Raw genomic sequence first — 23,035 nt, 5'->3', positions numbered from 1 at the left:
TCATTCAGAGCAACCTTGTAAGAATTACCAGAGTTCTAATGCATACTTCTAGTATTTTATACAACTTGAAGTAATTAGCCATTTGACATTTGGTTATTAGCAAGTTATGTGTCATCCTACCATTTCACTAAAAAGAGAGCTAGCAATCGGGCTGGAGTTGATTCTGAATGTGCAGCTGCACTTTTCCTGTCATCTCTCAGCCATGACCAAAGGATTGATGCCAGCTGAAGTTTATCTTCAGTAGGGGAGGGAAGTTCATGATAAGTGTTGACACCAGTAAAGGATGCAAAACTAAAAAATAAAATCAAAATGAGATCAGAATAAATCTGACATAGCTGACAGCCCACCCACTAAGTGTGTCAGAATCAACTCTTAGGTCCATTTTACTGAGCAAGATTATACTGGTGAAATAGCAAACAACCCTGCACTTCATAGAAGTTGACTGAAAGAGACATTTAATAGCTTGAGGTAATGAGGAAAGTATGGAGAAAAAACAAAGAACTTGCACATGATCCATGAGCCACATGATATCAGCTCATCTGTGGAACACAGTGAAATGCCCATATATACCAGTGCCCCTGGCTTACTTGTATTAACCTATAATGTTACTGCCAACAACTAGAGCAATTATGGTGTTTTTCAAGACCTAAAAATCGAATGTTCTTGACTGGCCAAGTCAGTCACCTAACCAGGATTAATTGAACCACCATTTCACTTGCTGGAGAAGCCCTTGAAAGAATAAGGAACTGAAAATAGCTGCTTTATAAGTCACCAACACCAGGGAATGTGCAAACATCTGGTAATGCTTATGAGCCACACACCTCAGGCAGTCATCTACTGCAAAGAATCATAATCATAAAGCATATATATATAAACAATAATTTTATTTATGATTAAGTTAATTTGTTCTTTTGACATTTACTTGAGCACAGGTTTGAAAATGATACAATTATATGCCATATGTGGTTCATCCAATATAGATGTAATTATCATTTCCTTTCAAATCCAATGCATTGTATTATAAGAAGTATCTTATACTTATGTATCTTATAAGTATCTTATACAATTACTTATGGACTGCAATAGAAAACATGGTAAAACATCATTCATATATATATATATATATATATATATATATATATATATGAATATGAATATGAATATGAATATGAATAAGAAAGATTTCAGTGACTAATGTTGAGATATTCAAAATTGTTTCTAGAGACTCAGAAGACACTGCTGCAGGGTGTGGTAATTCTCCACTCTCCCCTTGGCTTTTCTTGATCTGTCTACGTCCTACATCCCACATCTGTCATGGCCGGCCTTCAGTGCAGTGTTCAGTGCAGTGAGGAGTCCGTTCAGCAGTACTGCTGATTCATGTCAGATGCAAGCGAGGCCTCTTTGAGCTCAAACTTATTTGGCTCCTCTGGCCAATTTCAGTACTTCAGAACATCCAGTGCTCAACTCTCTTCACCTTCACCTACCACCCCCCCGCCTACACACACACAACCCACAAACACACACACACACACACACACACTGATCTGGTTGCTATAAAATTATTTACCTGAAGCTCTTTTTGAAACTGTAATAAAGTAGTGGTATAGGAACTCATAGGTCTATATGTAAATGGGGTAATGTGGGGTAATGTGGAAGTGTGTTAATTTGGGAAAAGGCTTGAGAATGGGTACAGCAGAGGTGGGTAGGAGAGGGTGGATGTAATGTGAGGCAGGCCATGGTAGAATGGAGTTTGGGGTGATTAGAGGTGATTAGGGTAGAGAGAGTGGTGGTAGGTTATGGTGAGGTATGGGAGGAGGTTTTGTTGGGGTGAGGGGTGTATCATATGAAGTACTCCCTCTTGCCCTCATCCATGGTGTCACACAGGCCTGGGTCACCACGCAGCGCTGCATCGGCGGACTCCGCCAGCTCAGTCCCCTTGGACTCGTTGGTGTGGTAGGTGCCCTTGTGCTTGTACATGTAGCGAAGGATCACCACCAGCAGACTGACGATGACCAGGATGACCACGGCAATAACAGCTGTTGGACAAATCGGCAGTACATTACAGAGGTTAATCAATTTTACATACCTAAGAGGTTAATAAGTTTAACAACTGGCTGTCAGTTTTATAGTGGGGAAAAATAGCTCACATCTTTGCAGGTTAAATGGCAGTTAATAGAATTAATAAAAGGTACTTGATAAGAATAAGATTGCAATAAGACTGCAAGCTGAAAACATCAGCCAATCTAGAATAAGGTATTTAAAATAAAACATTAGTCTATAATGCCCACTATATGCACTATATAGACTCAGAACCCACTTTATTAGAAACACCTACATGTCACCCACATTTTATAAGTATTTCTGAGTGGGTCTTTGGTGAGCATAGTGCTCTTGCTATAATGTGCAAAAGCCATTAACCTCAACTAGGTTTCCAAGAGCCTGATTCCACATATCTTCTGCTGAGCTATATTGTTTCTAATTAACTGGGATCCTGACTTCATATCTTGTTACTGGTTACTCATGTGTAGTTAAAGTTGAAGGGTGTGCCTCATATCCTCATTCTCATTCCTCATATTCATATTCTTCAACCTTTAGTGTGAGAAGAACTTTTCAGAGGCTTCAGGAACAGTGTAAAATGTTCTGGAACAATCTGAGTGAGCAGCTGTGATAACAAGTAGCATAATATCTTTGAGATTATAGAATATAAAACTGCTCATCCTATAACAACTATTTATTTAATTATTAATCCATTTAAGGGAAGATTCTGTGCATGCAATCTGATATGCACTCTATTTTAAAGTTAGTATCCGTTAGTATTTTTATAATTTTCTTTTAATAGTAAGTGTGTAACTTACCACCGATTATGACGCTAAAGTAGCCATCATCTGAATCATCTAAACATTAATAAAACAGGAAGAAAGATTCTTTATCAGTCTTTTTATTTGTTTATTTCAATTCATGAGGAGAAATAAACCACTAAAAAGTAGAGTGTATCAGTTATTTCTTGTTAATTGCCTTGTTTATCTTTCAGATTCTGTAATAGAAAGTCACACAACACATGTGTACCTTTAAAAATGATAGCAGGCCAAGTCTGGCAAGCTGAACAATGTAAAGGATTGGTCCAAATATTTTATCCTTCCTGATCACTACCTTCCTAAAATACTGTATTCATCATGTTCTAACCTCAATTAAATATTTACCTTCTGCTGACTTTGTTATTATAACATCTGTGAATCTTTCATAAGGATTTGTTTTTATAGACAGCTGTCTCCCTGCTGTGTGGTGGTGTGCCTCATTGTCTCCGTCACCATGGGGACAAAAACCTCGTTAAAGAAAGCGATTGAAGATAATCATGAATTATTACGCATGGAACATCTGCCCGCCTTGACTTTCACCGAAGGACGCATGAGTTGGTTGTGTTGGTGGTGCAGGGAATCTGTCTCTCAGAACAGGCGAAACACAACCTGAGAAATAGTTTTTAAATACTGCAAAAGATAATATAGAGCCAATCAAAAACACAGGCCTCCAATCATGAGCAATTAAGTGCGCCTCATCAATGGCTAATCACCCATAACACTGAGCTGTGTGTCTGTCATTAAAAGCTCATCAGGCCATGATGTTTACAAAATGGTCATACTCTCTGCAGTTAAAGAGACATTACTAAACTTTGCCAGCCAGAAAAAGTGGAGTCCCATACTGGGTAATACAATTTTGAATGTGGCGACAAGCCTGAGACAGACAGGGGCACTTGGGTTTCGAATACGTCTACTCATTTAATGTTCATCTAAGAACACTAAGCACACACTGAACAGTGTTCCACCAATACCTCAAATATAGCAGTTATTGCTTTATGAAGTATTACAAAAGAAACATCTAGTGGAGAATAATTACAAGTGGTTGGAGAATGTTTGCCTGAGTGCACAGATGACACTCCTGCAGAAACCCTACTCAACCTCACTTGGATACTCATCAGTTACTTATTAAGCCTTAAGAGATGTGGTATAGCATGAACAAAGCTTAATAGTGCCTATTCTGTGGGCCTTTAAGACTGAAGCTGGACAACCCTGCCACTAATGGCGGAAACCTCTCTGTCCCTGAAATGCTCAACCAATCAGGCACTGCCTTGCGGAATTTTCCTAGTGTCAGTCGCTACCCTCTTTATCTCACTTTTAACTGCCTCTAGTAATGATACAGTCAGTGTGCAGCTCCCAAAAAGACTAAAATGCAGCCCATCTCAGGTTATGCTCCTGTGGATAAATAGGCAACATAAAACATTGAGGTTAACTTTATACTACTTGATAAAAGGAAAAGACTTCACAGATCCACCAAGCTGAGTCTCTGGGTTCTCGTTAAAGTGAATGATATACCAACAGAAAGGGAAAGATAAGTCCCTGATGTCTACTACAAGCCAACAATGCACCCCTCCCCACCACCCCCTGCCCTAGAGGTCTGGCTTGCTCTGGGGGACAGAGAGCATGGCGTTAACTTGGTGACAAAAGGGAAGCTCTTTATTTTTTTTCCCCTCCTGTGAAGCCATTTCCTTCATAAGGCAAATTGGGGCTATTTGCTGGGTGTCGCTTACGACTGATGATGTGCATATTGTAATGTAAAGAAATAAAATATACTATATTGTGATTTGGATAAAAAAAAAAAAACATGCTTCATGCTTTTCACAGTTCGAAAGAAAAATATTGCAGTGCACAGATGGATCTTACGGGTTCTGATGAATCTGTGTGATTAATTATTTTAACATACATTTCTGTAGTTTTAAGGAAGAGAGGAACTTAGAAATCATTATTAAGTATTTTAAAAGCTTGATGTATTACCTGAAACCATAAACAGATGCATGAGTGTATTAGAGTGCTGATATATGTTACAGCTAACAAAGGGAGACTTATAAATTATACTACTTATGTGTAGCTTTGTCCTTTTCAGAGTGAGTATTAAAATGCTGCCATAATTGATGTACTGTATCAGATTTGATTCTGCAGGACCATCATGATAACAACTATACAGAGTCTAGTTGGGATTTTGTTACTACAACCTACAAACAATTTGGTAAGGCTGCTTTAGAAATAGACTCAATAACACAGTAGTGATAGCCTGATTAAAATTTTCCATTAGTGTACTAATGTAAAAGGCATTATAATCTGAGCATATCACCCAAAAAAGGCCTTGCAGCTGTTATGTTTCCTAGAAATGTCAGATTTTGCTGTTCTTCACATTGTGTTAAATTAAATGATGTGCCATGAAGATTCCTATGCTTCTTTTTAAGAGCTTAAGAGAACTTTAAGACACAACTATAATTAATTGCCCAAAAATATCGGTAACTGTAATATAACTGAAAATGTTCCCTATCCCCATCTAGAAACAAAAGCGTCTCTGTCCTTCTGCCCATGTAAGTCGATATATAAAACCTACATCTCTTTAAAATGGTCTTGTGTTGCCTCTGGGTCTTGTGATGATTGGTGCACAAGAAGACCCAAATCCCTGCTAAATTTGCAGAGCAAACACCAGGGAGCCTGTCTCACCCAGAGGCGTTCCCTCGTTTGCCTCGTTAGTGAGATCCGCTAGCCGCCTTGACACTGACGAGGACATCTGTGCAGCACAGCCAGATCTGAAGAACCATATCCCCCTCCTTTTTCTCCAGCTGCTATGGAACTCAAAGTGTCCAAGCTGACAGTCGTCCAGGGTCAAAGGCGTTCACATGCCAGGCGGCATTACAGCCTTCGGCTCTACGCCCTTCTCCTCTTGCTTTCACACATTTCAGCTGCCACACACCAGGGGGAGGAGCCAACCCAGGGGCAAGGATTCTGCTTTCATCACCTTCCCAGACACGGAGCGTATCTCGCCTCAAAAGTGTCTTTTTGAAGCTCACTGGTAATTGTCTCCCAATAAGGAGGATAGTGGAACCAGGAGTCCAAAATTAATTTTATAATTTAGTACTAGGGCTGGGTATGCACAGGTTTGATATTTGCTAGAGTAAATTAATGCTAAATTGCCTTTGTTACCTTTTTAAATTTTCATTAAGTCTAACACCTGGTGTGCCTTCACAGGAAATGGTCTTAACATGTCCATGTCCCCAGCAATAAATTTGAGCCATGCAGTTAAAATCGGATATTCTGAAGAAGGTCACAGTAGCTATGATCCACAGTTCCTCACCTTATCGGACATGCAGTTCACGGTGCCGGGACTGCTTTCTTGTCCATATCTGTATATTATCTTTTGTTTTATTATTTTGACCCTCTGGAATCATATATTCCACCCAACCTGTAGAATTCTGAAAACATTCAATAAAAAACAAACAAACAACAACAGCCCCCAACCCCCCATCTAAATTCCAGTTGGTGGAGGTTGTGGCCCTAGGCATAGAATTTGCTAAGGTCAATGGTACCCCACTGGTCAGATTTTATAAATCTATTTAGTCAACATTTGAATCAGAGACCTACATTAACATACATCTTTTGATCTTGGTGTGCAACCCACTAAATTATCCACAAAATTGCCATTGCTCCTTCTCATTTATCACATGATAAATTCATTACCATTACTGCCATGGAATTCTCCCCTTCCTGCCGATCATGTGGTATGGCCCACCGCGTGCAGTGGGAGTTTCTCGTTGACTGTTTGACTTGTCCTGTTTGTAACCATGCCCTCTTGACAGCACACGCCTGCATCTGGTTTAGTCTCATTATGTTTGTATGTATTTAAACCCTTGCTGGTGTGTGCATTGTTGTCGGTCATTGTTCATGTTCACGTTCATGTTCCTAATGTTCATTGTGTTCATGTTCACTGTTTACGTTATATGTGAGTGACGTTGACTGCGTTGTGTGTGCAATGCTTATTACCATCAAGGGTGTCTGTGCGTCCTGCTCCTTGCCCTGCGGCACTTGAGCTGTTACAATTACACACATTTCAAGGGAGTTAAATCTCAGGAAGCATTCTATGTCACCTTGTCTAATAAATGGCTATGCACAGACTATGCATAAAATAGTAGCCTATGCAAATGTCCAGTGGCAAGTGGAACAGTAGTCACTAGCATTGTTAAAGGTGGCTAATACATTTTAAATGGTATTGTGGCAGCCTCACTGTAGATAACTATATGTTCATTAAAATATTTCAGATAAATCATTTTCTATTGAGTTGTGTTTCTGTTCATGGTGTGTTACTACAGAAATTATAATGATTATTAATGGTGTATGATATGTCCTTGTGGCTGGGTAGTCTCCTCTCTTCCATTAAGATACAGTTTATCTTGAGGTTATCACCACCTTGGATCTCTGCTGACCAAATCCTGACAGGTGTCCGAGTGTCAAAACGCCTATGCCTGAGGTCCCTCAATGATGTCTGTGGAGATGAAATGTCAGGAGAGACCATTATATTTCATGTAGGGATGGCCAGCTAGTGAATTAACTGCGCTCTCAACGTCTGTCAGCTGAGCACTCAGCTGTGGCTCATTGCCTGTGTTAAACTGAGGGTGAAAACTGCCACTAAATACCTCACTAACCCCCCTCACTCTCGTGTGCTAAACCCCTCTCACTCTCACGTGCTAAATCCCTCTCACTCTCTGTCAGAAATGAATGCCTGTTGTTTATTATTTAACACACCATGGGACTCTCGAAAATGCATTTCGTAAAAAAAAACAAACAAAAAAAACAACCAAACAAAAAAAACAAGTGCAGCCAAACAAAATATGTCAATGAAACATAGCAATTTCCAGAGGTTTTACGGTTTGCACTGTTTGTGACAGCACGTATGGTGATAATTTTGTTGTTTATTTTAATAGCAGCCTATATTACCTACCAAAATTCAAGTTCTGTCTGCATTTTCAAAATGTGGTTACATCACTCCATCTGGTAATCAGTTTGTGGTGGTGAGGCATATCTTTTGTGGTAAGATATAACATGGTATTAGTACAGAATATGACAGTTTTCATTGCTGACCAGTGTTGTAGCAGCAAAGGTAATCTATTGTGTTGTTGACTTTTCAGCTTCTAAAAAACTGTATTAATCTGTCATTAGTCCTCATACCTGCACGAACTGCTTACAAACTCTTCTGAAGTTCATAGCAAACAATGAATGCAGTCGACTTGGAAATGTGTGATCAAATAGCATGCCATTTGGCATAAGTCAACTGACAATGCCCTTGTGGTGGCATTTTCGATTGCACACTTGAGCCAAAATCCTGTTCAATGCAAGCAGAGTGGAACTCTACAGAACAGGAAAAGGTGCTTGACAGACCTACTGGATGAAGCATTGCTAATGACCATAATGGAAATAGATGATAGCCTTGGTGGGGGGGCAGGGGTTCGGATTCTAATAAAGCTCTAACCATCCACACAAATGTTCAGGCACAGTTAATCAACACATTTTAATTAGGTACATTTTTCATTGGTACACCACAGCCAACTGCTTCAGAGCTGGAGAAGGCCAGCTCTGTTTCTTTGTAGAAAACCCCCCCAGATGTGCCAGATTTGCAAAAGAGATGGCGCATTCCAGCGACAATTGCATTCAAAGGAGACGCTTTGGTGAGCTTCCCTTGAGACAACATGGCCACAAATGTGTTATAGTGCCAATTACATTAGGTCATTTTAAAGCATGCCTGTTCTAAACGGGACATATTGAAGAACCATTTATTTACTACTGTTGCAATGAGTCCTACTCTGAGAATGGCCAGACAATAGCTTCTAGTAAAACTGTAAAAGAGCACAGTAAATCTATCAGTTATTGGCGAGAGGCTATCCTACAGGAGTTCTGAGACACCTATATACTAACAAGATTTTACAGGCCTCTACTCTACCCCCTTCAGCCATTTTTACTATCGCTATTTTCTATCAAACCTGAAAGCCTGGAAGATGTAGCCACTGTATTTCTCACAGTTGCTGAAATGTGACAGCAAAAACGATCCTATCAGAAAATTGGTGCTCGATGGAGCTGGTGTCAGGGCCATGGGACATTGCTCAGGCTGTCCGTTTGCAAGGACAGGTGGGGCCCCACTCACCTTTTCATTCTTTCACATGTCTCAAATAAAAGGGAACATGTAATGCTATGACACTATGTCAGTATCATCAGCTGTTGCTCATGCTAAAGGTTGCCATAGCTGCTGACATAAAAACCCTAATATAGGTATGGGAGGAGGGGTGCACAGTCAAGGTCTTAGCCAATCAGAATACTTCCTTGTCATTCACCTCTGAGTCTCCTCTGTGCTGGGCTGAGCAGACTGATGTCTGCCAGCTAGAGTGTTTCGACCGATAGACACCAAGCCAGTTATTTTTTTTGAATGCCACTCAATTTCATAGGCTCAGTTAAAATGAAAGCATTGTTGAATAGCTATGCTGTGTAAATGCCTTTCAGAATAGACAAATACACAAAGAAACCTTGAACATCTACAAGTGACTTTCATTTTATGCCCCAAAATGAAACTGCTCCAACATTAATGCTAGCTGTTGGCACTGTATTTTTCTACATGTAAATATAATATGAAAATATTAACCAGTTTTAATTATCAGCTGAATCTAGGTGAGAAAATAACAAAGTGTTTGTTGAGTGAGATACAAAACTCATAAAAAATTTGTGCACCTCTTGATATTGCATGAGTTTACATCACACAAAACAGAAATGGCTTCTACAACATATACAGCATGTCCATCAGACTACATATGAGGCTCTGACCAGGGCAGCTATGGGAAAGCTTGAACCAACACAAGAGCACGAATAGGCCAATCAGCTAGAGGTGTCAGCTATGATTATGACATTACATTTTGAGCTGCAGAGGGTGTGTGTGCTAGTGAAGAGGTGGAATACAAAGGGGAAACCAAAACAAAACCACCCAACTAACCAAACAAAAATCCCAGCTCTTCCAACCTCACCTTAGTTCTCTCAAAGAATAATTAATAGAGGTTTGAGAACAGAAGTAGATGGAGGATGAAAGCAGAATTGAAGGGGGTGAGATTTTGACAGGCCTGGAGGAGAGGAGATTGAAGAAGATAGGTGATGGTGGTGTTTTTGCACAAAAAGCCTGCTCTGATCTTGGCATGGAGGTCTGAGTGAGAAAGGGAGGGAGATATCTCTGGCTGGGGCCAGAATGAAGCCACACCTTGGCAGTCTCTGGTTTGTAGGGGAGAGAGCAGTAATAAGACATGACGAAGAACCTCCTTCATCTGCACTAGCTCATTACACAGTGTCTCAGCTATTTGGCAGCTCAGCCCTTGTTCGGTGATCTCACTCCCATTCGGTTACTTCCTTGCTCCACTCTCTGGACTTCTTAGAGGAAGAATTATGTTCTGCAGCATCTGGTAATTGTTACCACCTGTGACGTTCCCTAGTTAAATGTACAGCAGATTTCATTCCTAGTGCTGATACTTTTGCGGTGAAGCAAACAGTGAATTCATTCAGCTAAAAGTAATGAATCTATATGTTAGAAACACAACAGTATATAGTTAAAAACTAAATGCAATATAATGCAACATATATTAACAATCCTCTGGCACTTTTCTGACTGCAGGATCACTGATGATGGACCTCAGTCCAGCAGTCACACTGATGTGTAAAAACACTGTTGAGTCTGATAAGGTTGTAATCAGGGCCCATTGTCATGCCACTACCATGTATTGATCCATGCAAATGGTCTGTGTTGAAAATGGTCTTCAATGCAAATCATATCAGGTGAATGGGGTGGAGGGTGACTTTGGACTACAGTCTGTATGCAATGTAGACTACAGTCTGTAAAGTGCACTTTTAAAATTGGTGCACCTAATAAAACAGAATGCAAGGTAGATGTTCCTAATAAAGCTACATGTTTCTAATAAAGTGGCTGTTGAGAATATATAGTTACAATGTACTAGAGTTTTATTAAGGGTGACCGAGGTTTAACAGATGACACTTGGAAGGCAGTTTGACATTTTAAAATAAAAATATTAAAGGCCGCCACAGCGCAATTAGTAGAAGCTCTTCATTTCCATATATCAGTCCTAACCTCAGTGCTCCACTTGATGCTGTTGACCCTCCGGTGAACTGCTGAGGTTTGCCCTTGTGTAATTACGTGCATATCGTACTCAATGAGAGACATCCCTTTTAGCAATAACAAAATGAATCTGAATTACCTCTACAGACAAGATGGCTGCATTTGTCATTGTGATATGCCACACAATACCTTGTGCTGTAATCAAAGCATCATAAGTCTGATTATGATCCTTGTTCCTATAGATGGTGCTTGCCCTTGTCAAGGTCATTCCATAATCACAAGGAATTGGACATTTAATCTTTCAGAGCGGTGAAAGTGCAAGGAACGGATTAGGATATCACTGGGAAATATGTAAGAAGAGGAAATTGCAAATGACCTGCAGGTCACTTGGCCATAGATACAGTTATTCAGTGACCTAGAAATCAGATTAGTGTGCTGAGGGAGAGGGAAAATCAAATTGAGGAATAGAGCCAGAGGGGACACCATGTACCTGTGGTGATAAAGATGCCCATTGCAGAGATATCTAAAGGAACTCAAAGTGTGGCATATGAAGAAAAAAATTAAAAATAAAACAGCTGACCGCAAAGTCTTGATGTCTGGCTCCACATGGTTTGTTGATGAAAAGAAATATGGTATTATTTTAGTTTAGTTTCTGTATGTGTGCACTATTGTTGGAAATGGCCAATAGCTTTCCTTGGACCTATGACATGTCTTCAAAATAAGGTCTCAGGGTGTCTTTTGGTTTGACACCAACTGATTGCCTTTTCTTCTCAACCTAACTCTTGCTTAAAAGCTTAAGTTTGATTAAGTTTTATTAACCTTTACAAAGGACCTCTTCATTTAATTAACTTCACCTTATTTTTATTAAAGAATAAAATTGAGCCTAGTTAAATACTCTAAATACCTAGTTAAATAATGCTCTGACACTTAAAGAAGACATGAATCATTCCTTAAAAATGAAAAATGTGTGAATATCAGGACAAAGACAGCCCTTCTAGAAGGAGGGGAAGGTCCCATTAGATATTTTTGGGCTACTTTAGTTGTGTCTGCCTTATTTCTCTTAGATCATAGGCTTTAAATAAGTAGGCCAAATGGTAGCCTAAACTAGTTTGTGATCTTTTTGTTAATTAACAAAAAGAAATTTCAATAACATGGAAATCCTGGCCAAATTACATGTACAAACTCATAACATTTATCTTCTGTATCCTCCCATATATATATATATATATATGGAAATTAGGTAACCTTCAAATAAAATAATTAGAACAATAGAAGAGTGAAGAAGAGAGAGGCAAAGTTGGCTCAACCGAAAATAAATGTAAAAAAATGTGAGGATGTATTTTCCTACATCCATGGTAGCTGCAAATTGAATCGCCATTGCCTCTCCTCAGTTGCATTCATGTCTGCAGGGTTTGTGACAGCACTCCTGCATTCAACGGAATCTGTTCAGACACACATCGACAGGCTAGCACCCGCACCCAGCTGTCACCGAACAAACTTGAAATCTGCAAATAGAAATGAGACAATGCTATCAGCAGTGTGCCAACACCAGTCTGTGACTGCTTGGTTTTGAGGAGCTCATCACAACCCTGCCGAGGAGTTCAAGTGCACAAGGGGCAAGCTAGCCGCTCATGAGGTCTGGAGCATTTTGGATGCTCTCTGTGGACAAAGATGTGCACACACACACACACACACACACACACACACACACACACACACACAAGCACATGCACACACAAACACACACATTTTTCATCACGCTCTTACCCCATGGGGTTAGTACTCGGTTGGAAAGAGGCTTACAAACACATCTTCCCCCTTAGCCCCTCCTCTTTCCCTCTGCCTGCTACAGTTGATTTCTCAGACAATGTTCTCCTTCTCTCTCTCGCCCCCTTCCCTCTTTCTCTCTCTGCTGCCTGAGGTCACATCTGGTTGGGAATTTGAAGCCCAAGTGGAAGCTCCACTCCTATCTCACCCTGCCATATGCCTATGCCTGGCCTAGACGGTTCAGCCCTCCGCCCTCTCCTCCTTCCCTCCCATCTCCTCTGGTTCAGATCGAGGGTCTGACGCTGTCTGGAATAGCAGCATGAAGAAGGCTGTGGAAACCTTTCTCCATCAGAATTCTGCTTCAGCAGCCATGAGAGCTTATGTTGAGGTCAGTTGACTCCTGGCCCTGTGAACTTGATTATGGGCAGATGGCAGAGACCAGTGTGTTACACTGTTGATGATGAATGCATATTGAAAGTGCTAATACTGGTGACAGTGTGAAACTGATGGATCATAAGGCAATGGGGTGTTAAGATAACAGGTGAGATATCATACACTCAATTCCTTCTTTCCTGAACTGTAATACATGCAAAAGCACCTAACCTTTATAGACAAAACTGCAAATTCCCATTAGATAGCCTTAGTTTGGTAGTAGATCTCAACTTTTATCTCAGTGCATATTGAAATTCTTTTATTACTTATTGGGAAACTGTGCTTCAATGTTCTTGTATAACTTAACATCTGAAGTCTTTGGTGAGTCACAGTTTGCCAGTGAAAAGATTTATGGAAAATACTAAAACCCAATATCAATAACACTGAGTTTACTGACTGTCATATCTATATTACTCTTTTGGGCCTCACACATATACAGGTCCTGCTGTTGCCCAGTGATATATTTTAGGCTTTTATTAAAGTTCAGATCAAAATAAATATGGCCGTCTTGCGGACATACTGTAGTTCAGTCATGCATTTGCTATCTATCACAGTCTCCAAAGATTCTAGACTCTAAAAGTTCCTGGCTCTTTCTAGATTTTTTTTTAGAAGTTCTTTAATGTCTGCAGGGCATGCCAGACTGTAAACTATGAAGGGTTTAGACAGCATATGAAATGTATGTGATATATGTTAAAAAGGCAGGAGAACTAGCTTATCTTTAACCAAAATTAAGTCTTGAGCTTGTGCAGTTCTTATGCTCATGGCCTGCAGGATTCGCTCCTAACTGTCTTGGTTTAAACAATCACATGTGGCCAAAACTAATCTTTTGCAGTATTTGTGCAACAGCAAGAATGAGTCAGTTATCATCATGTGTGGGCTAAGAGATGACAAGATAGAGCTGAATCAGAAATGTAATTAGCCAACCAACACAAAAAACAACCACTTCATTACCTACAGCATTGTGCTGACAATGTTCAAAACTTGTTTAGTCTATGAAGCAGGCAGCAACAGACAAACAGTATGGCTTATTATCCATGCTAACAATACAAGGAGGCATGAGAGAACTTATGAATAATCAATCAACATTTTGAAGCATGAGAAACTGGAAGTCACATACCCTCATACACTCTAACCCTTCCACACAACCCCACCCACACAACCCACTCAGGTTCCTCAAAATAGCAGTGCACAGCAGGTGGTGCTTCCCTAAAAGCAAATGCACATGTCATTTAATATTCTATTTGCATAAACCTATACACATGTTCATTTAATATTCTATTTGCATAAACCTATACACATGTTCATTTAATATTCTATTTGCATAAACCTATGCACATGTTCATTTTTATACTTTAGAATTTGTGCAAGAGTAACAAACTATGCTGCCACACTGACCGATGAGAATACACTTAAGCACTAGGTATGCATACACATAACACTGGAACTTTGCTCAGGCATTGAAATATGTGCATTTTAAGAACTAAAGATAAACCAGCACATCATGGCCTGCTGGGCTCCTACTTCAAACCAAGTGCACATCACATGCATACATAGAAACATCTCCAAACCCTAAGGGTCCCTTTTGTGCCTCCACCCCCCAAAGAAAGAAAGAAAGAAAGAAAGAAAGAAAAATGCAGTTTTTCTCTTTTTTCCCTTTTGTTCAAGCACTCTGGCACCATTTTTACATTGATTTTCTTGTACTCACTAACTGTTTATTGGACTTTTCTTTCCCCATGCCCACCTATATGTCACTCCCTCTCCAACGTTTACTTCATTCTCTAATTGTCATGAGAAAACAAACACGGAATATAGAAAACAGAAAACAAAGCATCAACAACAACCACAAAATAAATGAAATAAAACACTCAATCTAATATCTAACACTAAATCTATATTTAATCTAAGATTTAATCCACCTATTACCTCAGGTTTTCCCCTAAATCCCTGAAAATGGAAAGCAGCTTATGTCACTCCACTTCATGTAGGAGGAGATGTAAATAAATTAAACAATTTGAACAGACTAATCTCTGTTCTAATCTCTAATCTGCCTTTTTAAAATTTTGGAATCTACGACACTCAGTTTTAGCATTTATCAGCCATTTTCAGTCAGGTTTTTGCATAAGTAGGAAGAACTACATATGTGCTTATGGTAATCCATTCTCAGTTTTTTTTTAAATTGTAAATGGGGTTCTGGAAAGATCTATAATGGTCCCATTACCTTTCAACAGGTTTGAATGATTTACTGAAAACTGCTATGTACATCTATGTATGATTTGTTCTTGTGTTGTTTGTCATTTTTAGTCATCATTGATGTTATATATATTTTTGACTGTAAAAAAGAGGCAGTCAGGGTTTTATTGTATTATAAAGTTTTTTTTTTGATGTTTTTAAAACCAAAGTATAGAAGTATAGAATATTTGTTTATTTGTTTTCTCTCATAATTTTATGTAACCTGTTTTTGTTTGTATAATTACATACACCTATCTTAAAAGATTTTAAGTGTGAAATTACAGACTGTAGCCCATAGGTTGCTATGCACAGTTGCCCTATACACCATTAATGGTCAGTTTTTGACCATAAGACAAATACTGAATGTGGAAGGTGGCAGACCATTGTCACAGCATTAACACTGATGTGGTAGTGGCTTGCTTTGAAAGTTCAGCAGGGACGGTTTTATAAGCCTGGCAGAAATGCTGGAATTTTTACACGTCAGTGTCACTGCTGAGGTGATCCACCAAAATATTCAGCCAAAAGAAACCATTTATGATGGACCAGGGGATGGCTAACACACCAATGAAGGACCAGAGGTCCTACAAGCTCTACCTGCAAAGTTGGTGATTTTAATTAATGTCTTTATCTGCTAAATATTGTCACAGTACAGCCCCTTCTCCTAGTCTGTAACACCAAAAGCACAGTCAGACGCTTGCGGATAAAAGGCAGGAGTTTTATTGTAATCATTATCCGTGGTGGTTAAACTAGCCAGGGTCAGAACCAAAGTGATACAGTCCAGGGTAATCATAGAGGTAAACAGTCCGAGTCCAAAAAACATAGAGCAATAACACAGGCAAACCAATCCAACAAGAGGTAGGCAAAAATCGTAATCGAGAAAAATGGGAAAACCAGGTCAAACACACAGGGGATCAGAAACATGAACAGAACGCTTGGTATGCACAGGTAAACTGGAGGCAATACTTCACAACGACAAACAGTTATGGCATGGCTCATATACATGAAAAACATGTGAACTCAATAAGCAGGTGATGAGGATCTGGTGAAATGTCGATGATTGGATGAGTCGCTCTCCTGGAAACTAACTGCGTTGGGCGGCATGTGTGTGTGCGTGTGTACGTGTGTGCGTGTGTGTGTGTTCGTTTGTATAGCCACGCCCTCCCCATGTATCACACCAGTTGTGTCTTGCTTAATTGTGTATTTGTGTCTGTGTTTAACCTTCCATTAGCTGTGTTGTTCTAAGTTGTGTGCTAATAAACGTCACTGAGTTCTATACAGCTAGCCTTTGCATCCTGCCTAGCCTCCCAGTGTTACAAATATATTAATAGTTTACCTGGTTTTTCAATTCATGCTACAACAATATGAAAAAAGTCCATCTAAGTCCATGCTAATGGAATCCCAATTTTTAAACAAAGCAGTAAACTGCTCTCAACATGAGTGTGTTAGAAGATTGCTTTATTCATTTCTATGCATGTGCTTCTCCTCCACTACCTCAAGCCGTGAAGTGTCACGGCAGGAAGGTATCAATTAGCACTGAGATCAAACTGCCCTTGTTCCTCTTCAGGGACCCAGGCAGCCGCCGGTGTTGCAACTTTCACGCTTATTTAAACTCCACTATGCAGACAAGCAGCAGGCGACCACCTTGTGGGCCTTGTGAAAATTGGTGTCGAGCCCTTGACTTTTGATGTGGCTACTAAAATGGTTTGTAATACGAGTTCCTCCTGCTGCTTCGCACAGTAAGTACTGCTTCTGCCACCCCGAAACCACCTTGGCATCGTCTCTGTGTTTTTAGCGCGGCGTGAGGGGAACTTGTAGTGCCGCACACTTTAACACTTCCTCAACACCTCTGGGAGGAATATCACAGCTCAGTGACCAGAAAGGGCATGTGAGACTCGGAAGTGCTAGCTATGAGTTTCCTGTGCTTCAAGAGTCACGAAGCAGCAATTTGCTCCCGCAGCGGCCGCCAAGGTTGTTTTCTGATGCTTCTCCACAGAGAAAATGGAGCTAAAAAATGTATTACTGGAAAAAAAAAAAGCAAGAGGCGGTCGACTGAGAGTAGACGGCTTTATAAATAAAATGCATCTCCCTGGCTTTTAGCTCTGCTTTTTTTTTGGGTGTCACTTATTCAGTGTCTCTTGGCTCACATCAGTCTGAGGGGAAGCAACTTGGCACTTTGTAGCCGGGTGTGCAGTGCCTGTTTGGAGTCTCTCTGTACACCCGGGAAAAAGCAGAGGGAGGTCTAGCAAGATAACTAGGAGAGAATGTTCTGGCCTTTTCACTGGAACGCCAGCATTTTTTAATTAATTTAATTTCTTTGATGTGTGCCATGTAAAACAGCATCAGTAAATCATCCAAAATAAAGTCTTAGAGTATTATCTGCATAGCTGTATTATGGTTTGGGAATTTGGAATGTTGTGTATACTTCTCTTCCAAACATTTAAATACAACCCCCACCCTGAGTGCCTCCTAATCTCCACCCTAGGGAGCCATGCATGCTCTGTACTTGTTTGCATTGTCTCTAATCGAAGCAGCCTGATTTAGTGCAACGACTCATTTCCAAACCCGTCTTGAGCTGGGTTAAGCATGTTATAAAATGTTTAGTGCACTGGACTCTCAGGGGTACTGACAAACAGGGATTGTCCTGACACACACTGCATCTAATCATCAGCTAAATCACACTGTTGGATTAAATGTCCAGGCGAGAACCAGAATTAAATTATCCGGCCAGTTCGCAGTGCCTTAGTATGGCTTGATTTGTGTTCCTTAGCCAGGGCTCTAAAATGCAGAATTGCTCTAAAATGCAGACTGTTACAGCCATGGGCCTGTGCGTGTACTTAGTGTGTGTCTTGCCAGGACTGCCTGCTGGGTTAGCACAGTCGGTGGCTCCTGGACTGGCCGGAGCCTTTCCCTGTGCCTGTTGCTCTGAACTGAACTTAACCTCCTTCCTCCTCCCTAAGCAGCAGGGATCCTTTCCCTGTAGCCCAGAAGCAGCCCAGAGGTGAGGCGAATTGCCATTCATACTCAACTCCCCCTGTGTGTGGACTTCACAGCCACAGTTGTGTAATTACTGGATTTGGAACACTGTTGATCAGTACTGACGTGTTGAATTCAGAACTGACAAAGCAGTGTGATGCCAGCTGAATCTTTGACATGACTTTACGAAGACACAGGATGCCATGCAGTTCCTGTACTTATATGTAACTTCTTAAGGATGTTAAGGACGTAGTGAATTTTTAGGTTTCACAAATATATGATAATAATTGGCTCAGAATCTTTTGCCCCTAACATTGCAGAATGTTGTTTCCAAATCACGAGACAGACAAAAATGCAGATATAAAAACACAGCAAAATAAGAGTGGTGCACCTATGCGCACTCAAACAGCGTAACACAGTATATAAATGTGTGAAGTCCACCTAACTCCACCTTACTCACGCATATTTAGGTATGTATCCAAATCATCCCTGTTTCCAGTGAAGGTTCCATTATGTGCCATTTCTGCAGAGTTGTCCCCTATCAATATGTGTGGAAGCTTCCTGGGAAAGATTGAAAGGGACAGCTGATAGAGGGAGAAAGAGAGACAGAGAGAGAGAGAAAGAGAAAGAGAAAGAGAAAGAGAGTGAGTGCTTACAGATGATATGGTGCCTGGTGAAAGAGAAGGGGGTGAAAATACTGTGCTTGGTTATCCAAATCACAGTGGGGATGGAAAGAGGAAATGCCTATGGTGCGTTAGGCTGAAAGTATGTGGCCAACCATGTATAAGTAAACATCTTATCAATCTGTCCAAATTTCCTTTGCCTATCAATTCAGATATTTATTTTAAGGTAACTATCAAGGTAACTACCTGAATTATGATACCTGTAACAAAAAATATTAATATCCCCCACATCGCACAATTAATTAATGCCTAATTCTTGACCCAAAAGTAAAAGTGCTGAAAATATACACTGCAATACTATTAAAGGGAGGGAGGCCATAAATGCTGTATCAGGTTCATTTATTCTATTTTCCTACTGTGGTTGTTCTTGTTTTTGTTTTTCTATCATGTATCAAAAGTATATAACTTTCGTGCAGAACCGGTAACAGAGCACAAGTTAATCTAAGACTGGTGGACTACGCAAAGAATTCCCTAACTGACTTTCTCCAAAAACTTGGAGAATCAAATCAAGATCGGGTTATTCTGAACGCACTGGCCTTTGTTTTCAACACTGCAGACCTCTTTGACAGCCAGTAAACAGGAAAAAGAGCAGATTGGAGTGATTCCCTTATCACAGCCCACTGCAGTTACGCTTCATGGGCCCTTTTTCTATCAGTCCATGCCATAAGACAAAGGTATATGTCAGTACATGTGTGTTTATTAATGACTGGAACTGTGTCACAGATGGAACTGATTAATCTTGACATTATGGTAAGCTTTCATGTGGTGAGGAGTCCTGAATAATTTCATCCTTTGACTATTTAATTACGCGAGACGTCCGGTGGACTGCAACAAATTGGGCACAAAACAAGAAATGAATATTGAGGTTGGGAGATGTCTTCATTTATGTACATCGTACATTACAGTACATATAAGTGGACTCTGAACTGTATGTATGTTTTTTTTTAATCATATTATGTATGATATGACACCTAGGGTTTGTAGAATGACAAACCCTGCAGTTCCTTTTTGGGCTTAAAAACCTACGCTTACTGCGAAGTTGTTATAGTAATATGTTTCGGATCATTGTCCTGAAGCCCTTTCACCGAGTTTGGAAGCCTTTGGTTGAATATGAGCAGTGCCTGAGCGTCTGAGCTCTTCAGAATTCATCCTGTCGCTGTCAGAAGTCACGTCATCAGTAATGATAATTATTTATTTAAATGCTCTCACGTAGGTAGATATTGAAGTTATATGTTCATAATTCTATCCTAGAGCTCAAAACCTTTAGCAAGCTTTAGCAAGTTCGCTTTACAGTTTTGCATCTTGTGAGATCCTGCTGGTGTCTTCTTTCATTTATGGTAGGCTCTGACACATTTATACCTATGCTCTCGGCACATCCTGGAGAGGCCTATATTCTGCCTAGTTCCATGTTTTGGAACTGCTGAACTGTTTTTTTTTCCCATGACTGAATATGTCCTCAGGTCATCCACTGTTGTGGTTCTTTGTAAAATGCTGTTCTTTTACACAATATGTACCAAATAGTTGATTTTGACAAACATAATGTTTTATGCTATTTCTATAAATATGAAGGAATTATTCCCATGGACTGTTTTTTGTAGTCACGTTGAAAGACAACAGGAATACTTGGCTGCCGCTATAATAATTAGTTTATAATTAACTTATCCAGATAAACAGCAAAATAATAGTTAATAATTTTAAGACTATCAGTTTTTAGTTTATTTTCAAATACAGTAACTGGCTTTATAAATATAATAATAAAAAAAATCCAACCCTAATGCAGCTGTTATAGGGCCCAACTGAACAGTTACAGCATAAAATTAATCTCACATGTTTGATATCATCAGTATATATATAGAATGCCTGAAGACAGACACACACAGGCAAACACTTGCCAATTTTGATCAAAAATATATCAATTAGTTGAAATGAAGCATGTTTCTTTGAAAATTCTTCTCCAGCATCTATTACATATTGAGTCCTAACTGAAAGTGCCAACAAGTGAAAATAGCATTGCTCCTATTAAAGTATTTTAAGCTATTCTTTCTGAAGAAACACTATTATTACAACGTGCTCAAGATAAAAAAAAGTGGAAATGAGGTCCATCTTAAAAACTTTACTTTCCTGATCCTGCAATAAGTTGTTGCTTACCATGAACACACTCTCTGCCTCTCTCCTCCTCCTCGACAGTCCTCTGGAAAGACAGGAAAAGCTTCCTTAAACCGTTTAGCACACAGGGAAGTAACTTTTTCCTCTTCTGGAGAGGATAGGGAAAACTGCCTGCTTAACACTGTCCCACAGCACTAACTACCTAAAGCATTTGTATTTGGTTATGCTGTGTGGCTTGTACATGAACTTTTGGGTGTGTTTTCCTTCTTCTTTTCCCCTCTGATTTATTCCCATGTGAATGATCTCTGCAGTGTCGACCAGAAGATCGACAGGTCCCTCCCCCAAGCCATGTAAATAACCCACAGCTGTTGTCAGTACAAGGTTTGAAAAAAAACAAAAAAACAACTGAGGGTGGAGGGAACAGGGGGATAAAAAAGAAGTGTGGAAAGAGACAGAGAGAGAGCGTGACAGAGAGAGTTAGAGAGAAACAGGAAACAGGTGGGAGAAGAAGCAGAATTTTCAGTGAAAGCTAAGTTTGCTAAGATTGCTGATGCATTGTTTTACAGTAGTCCTACCTTTGAGTCACAGCTAGCAACAGAATGCAACAGCTGCCAGAGGAAAGGAAATGCAACAGGAAAAATACATTATGAATCACATAGCTTTTAGAAAGTACATCATAGTAATTAACTAATATTGAATTAGCATAGGCAAAATAAATATAGTACACAACAAAAAAAGCAACAACAACAAAAAAAATTCAATTTTTCACAATGTGCAACAGAACACTTTATGCATTACGGTAACAGCAGAGATAATGTACAAACAAAATATCAATTTTCTAATTGTAAAATGGGGTAAGAATATAATTTTTTAACCAAGAAATTAGAGATAATATGCAAACAGTAGAACAGCCCAGGAGAGTCTGATTTGCAACATAAACATCAATCCCTAAGTAAAATGTGATCTCACATTCCCATCACTCTACCACCGTGCAGCGTACTGGGACACTGTTGCCACATTGATTAACCATGATGTAACTAAAGCTCGCCCGTGTGGAAGCAGAATGGCTTTTTAATTGCTGCCATTTTCCTCTTTAAAAAAGGCGGGTTGACTCCTGGCTGCTGGAGACTACAGATGCTGCGCAAATTGGTTTTCCTCCGAGCTGCTTGGCATGGGCCAGATGTCGACCCATTGTCTCCTATGACTCTATCAATTACTAAAGAAAAAAGGAAAAAGAAAAGTCTTGAAATGTGCCACGCGCTCCTGGGGGCATGAGACGTCTTTTCTGCAGACTCTTTGATGAACCTATTCATTAGCATTGTAATCTAAAGAGAAAAATGATTTAGCCAAAGCAACAGAAGTGAAAGATAACATTGGTGAAGATGACAGTGCGAGAGGCTTGGTGGGATCCTCAGCCAGAAAGCCCCATTTCTCTTCCCAAAAATCAAGCTTGAGCTGCGCTTGATTGGGGCTGCAGTATAGCCTGACTGCTCAGTATTCCATGTGGATTTACTTATGCAACATGCACCTTTCCACTTAATGCATAATGCAACTTCCTCACTGGCCTACAGAATACAAAACACAGTGTTTTCCTAATTTGACTAAAGCAGGCATGAAGCTAGTGTTTCTCCTGTCTTCCACTGCTTGTCTGGGACCACTCATTCTCATCCATTAGCAAGATGGTTGTTTACTATAATTACCGAAATCACAAGCCCCCATCCTTTCTGAGCAGGCAGGTTCAGACTGATGGGCTTCATCTGAGAATGTTGCAGTATCTCTCTCTCTCTCACACACACACACACACACACACACACACACACACACACACACACACACACACACACACACAGAGCGAGAGAGAGAGAGAGAGAGAGAGAGAGAGA

General features: G+C 40.0%; 1 protein-coding gene across 2 annotated transcripts; it reads right to left on the bottom strand.

Moving 5' to 3' along the window:
• Positions 1–867: 867 nt before the first annotated feature.
• On the bottom strand, positions 868–21,482 carry gypc (glycophorin C (Gerbich blood group)). Of its 2 annotated transcripts, XM_027010035.2 has the most exons (4): positions 21,195–21,481; positions 18,824–18,947; positions 2,856–2,894; positions 868–2,036 (listed from the first exon to the last, which is right to left on the bottom strand). In XM_027010035.2, exons 1-4 carry the CDS (start codon positions 21,195–21,197, stop codon positions 1,840–1,842), a joined length of 363 nt encoding a protein of 120 aa, XP_026865836.2. In that variant the 5' UTR covers positions 21,198–21,481; the 3' UTR covers positions 868–1,839. The 2 variants fall into 2 exon arrangements, with proteins under 2 accessions (XP_026865836.2, XP_035378684.1); XM_035522791.1 differs by lacking the exon at positions 2,856–2,894 and having other exon boundaries at positions 21,195–21,482.
• Between the last annotated feature and the right edge of the window lie 1,553 nt (positions 21,483–23,035).

This window comes from Electrophorus electricus, chromosome 25 (genome assembly GCF_013358815.1).
Source record: "Electrophorus electricus isolate fEleEle1 chromosome 25, fEleEle1.pri, whole genome shotgun sequence".
Lineage (NCBI taxonomy): Eukaryota > Metazoa > Chordata > Actinopteri > Gymnotiformes > Gymnotidae > Electrophorus > Electrophorus electricus.
The sequence above is the reverse complement of the archived record's forward strand: the minus strand, read 5'-3'. Positions and strand labels throughout refer to the sequence as shown.